General features: G+C 34.2%; 1 protein-coding gene across 1 annotated transcript; it reads left to right on the top strand.

The window, feature by feature from the left end:
* The first annotated feature begins 1,020 nt into the window (after positions 1-1,020).
* LOC106308344 lies at positions 1,021-1,527 on the top strand. Its single transcript, XM_013745507.1, has one exon. The coding sequence runs from the start codon at positions 1,021-1,023 to the stop codon at positions 1,525-1,527; it is 507 nt and encodes a 168-aa protein (XP_013600961.1).
* Positions 1,528-3,189: the final 1,662 nt, after the last annotated feature.

Below are 3,189 nucleotides of genomic sequence, written 5' to 3'. Positions count from 1 at the left end.
TTACAAACTCTGATAAATACAACTAACAATGATTTTTGTTTACATATTACCCATTAAATAAAAGAGAAACAAACACAGCCACACACCAGGAGATACAAGAGACAATCCCAACAGACACAAAGGCAGTAACAACATCTCCACCTGCTCACTCCTCTTGTCTTATAAAAATAGCTTATATGCTCAATGTCAACATGCCAACGCTATTGTCTTCTTATGAGAAATACATATATTCATTTAAAACCCATTAATATCGAAATACTAATTGTCACTCATTTTATAGTTATTTCTACAAGTCTTCATATATTTGTTTTAAAGGTCCGGTAAAAACAACAAGTTTAAAAGTAAAAAAACATATAACCAAGATAATAAGAATAAAAAAAATTATTACTTAATACACACAACTTACACAAATAAACTGGTGAAAAAATATCCAGAAACAAAAGGTGAGTCAACAACCTTAATATAATTTATGTAATCTCAACAGTACAAGTAACAAATTAAAAAGACAAACAAACAATAATTCTCATTACACAGCAAACAACAACACGAACTATATCAATCACATTACTAACACAGTTTACTCCTTCATGAGTGGAGAACAGGGCATACACAGTACATCATCACAACTCTAACCCTATAACAATAAAAAACTTAAAAAACAATGATCAACCCAAAACGTAAAATTCACAGCTACAATAACCCTAACAAATATTGAAATGAAACAATAAATATGTCTACAACTCCGCGCTTGCACGGGGGAAATGCCCCTAGTATATCTAATACGATCTGATATCTTTAAACATATTCCTCAAGGTACATCCATAACAAAATTAAACTAATACATATATATATATATATATATATATATATATATTAGTTTATGACATTCGAGAGCTCCCACTAAATTTGACTGCAAACGTGCCTGACGGGGTGTTATGGAGAGATGGAGACGACACCTATAGCAGCAGGTTTAACTCCAAGAACACTTGGAGTAATATTAGAAAGAAGAAGGATCAAGTAATGTGGAGTAGGCTGATTTGGTTTCAGCAAGGAGTGCCGAGATTTGCTTTCATCACGTGGTTGGCTGTAAGAGACAGGCTATCAACTGGACATCGCACTGCACAGTGGGGTCAAGCACAATATTGTCTCTACTGTGGGAAGCCAGACGAAACCCGAGACCATCTATTCTTTGCTTGTCCGTACATATTCACACTTTGGCTCAAGGTTACAGGAAACTTATTTGGCATGGACCCGGATCCTGATTGGGATACTACCATCACGAGACTCTTGACAGGTCACTATGATCGGCTTACATTTATTCTGCTCAGACTTGTGCTGCAGGTTACTGTCTACTACATTTGGAGAGAACGGAATGAGAGACTCCACAACCATGTTTCAAAGCCGGTTGAGCATATTGCTAGACTGGTAGACAAGACGGTTCGTAACCGTATAACGTCTACGCGTTATTACTTAAGGCCAAGGTTGCAAGGTCTGATGCAAAGGTGGTTTGGAGCTCATGATACTTAGTTTGGCTGTTTACTCACATTATTCAGTTGTAACCACATAGGCTTGTACATATATTCTCTCTAGTATGATCAATAAATTTGAAATTTCATCAAAAAAAATAAAATAAAATTATCATACAATCACTATACAAAATTAGGTATTCTATTTGTTTTAAACCTTTGATAGAAGAATTCTGGCACCAACGTGATATCTCAGCTAAACATGTTATCAAACTCATCAGCTCCAAGGTTTTGTCCTTTAACTTTGACGTAACTGAGATATGTTGTTTTGTGTGACATGACAAATTATGCTTCTTTTAATCTAGAAAAAATGTTCATATTTACCGTGATGGCTGTTGACGGAAGAGACTGGAGTAAGAAGGATCACATTTCCGGAAAACCATGAGGGGCCGAAATAGAGGCGGTGACTTCACCGGAGATATCAAAACCAAGGTTGTTCTTGAGTACCTTAAACACACTTCTTAGTTCTTGATGTAATCACGCCTCTGGTCTTTCCCAAGAAGCCCTAACAAGCATGGTCTATTTTAGGGATCACCAATCTATAAAACGCTACAATAAACTACTCCTCCCATTGTTTCAAACAAAGTTTGAATTGTTCTAGTGAATATAACTAAGAAAGCTGAAAATAAATGGTGACAGGATGTGAATTGGCTTTGAGAAGAAAGTCAGTGTGCCCCCAACGAACTGCGTCTTCAGCATTTAATAATTCAAAATTCATGCATGAGATCATCAAACCCAAGTAAAATCAATGAGAGTATTGTGGTAGTGAATGCCATTAGAAATTTAAACTTCATGTTGTCCCATGCATCGTAGGATCCTCCCATCAAGTCCACCTACAAATTAAACCCATTAACCAAAGTTATAGTGTTTAAAAAAAGATGAGATTTCTATGGATGTGCTTTGTGCTAATTTTTTTTATGTGTTTAACAGATTCGTGGTAACTACATATTTTTCTTAGCTAAACATTATGGATGCTCAAAAATCCTAACCACAGTGGCACAGTGGGTAAGTTTAGTGACTAGTTACTTTCTTAGCACAAGGTCAAATAGAATACCTGATTTTGTATAGTGATTGTATGATAATTTTTGAGGAATTTGCCAAAACTAACCCACAACTTGATTTTAACTTCAAACCTATACTCAAACTTAAATCAAATGCAAAACTAACCTAAAAGCCTTGTGAAATTACAGTCCAGCCCCTTGTGACCAAACAAAAAAACAGAAGTCATTTTTACGAATATAGCCCTAGTAAGTCGTCTCGACGACTTCAAAGTAAGTCTTCTGGTGTAGCTGATCTTAAAAATAATTTATAAATTTTTAAGAAAATATTTTGATAAGCGAAAAATTAAAATCATGTAATTATAAATAGTTTTAAGTGATATAAATTAAAATATAACAAAATTGAATTGTTTTCAACATAGATGAGTGTAGGTAGTGAATCATGGTATTCTTTGGTCTAGGGTTTTGCAACATATGTTGTAGTATTGTATGTATACTTAGGGTTAGATTTTGGAAAGCTTGAATGTTTTTTTGAAAAATTAATTTTTTTACCTAAACATGTTTATTTTTGTGTATAGTAAACACTTTTGAAGTTTAATTTGATTTTATGAAGTGTTCAGTTAGTTAATTAAGTTTAGGGGTTATGTTTAGGGTCTAGACGGCTT

The sequence above is a fragment of the Brassica oleracea genome, chromosome C8 (genome assembly GCF_000695525.1).
Source record: "Brassica oleracea var. oleracea cultivar TO1000 chromosome C8, BOL, whole genome shotgun sequence".
Taxonomy (NCBI): Eukaryota; Viridiplantae; Streptophyta; class Magnoliopsida; order Brassicales; family Brassicaceae; genus Brassica; species Brassica oleracea.
The sequence above is the reverse complement of the archived record's forward strand: the minus strand, read 5'-3'. Positions and strand labels throughout refer to the sequence as shown.

Bases quoted from the DNA above. Each gene is read 5' to 3' on its own strand.
- LOC106308344 (XM_013745507.1), top strand. From the start codon at position 1,021: ATGTGGAGTAGGCTGATTTGGTTTCAGCAAGGAGTGCCGAGATTTGCT.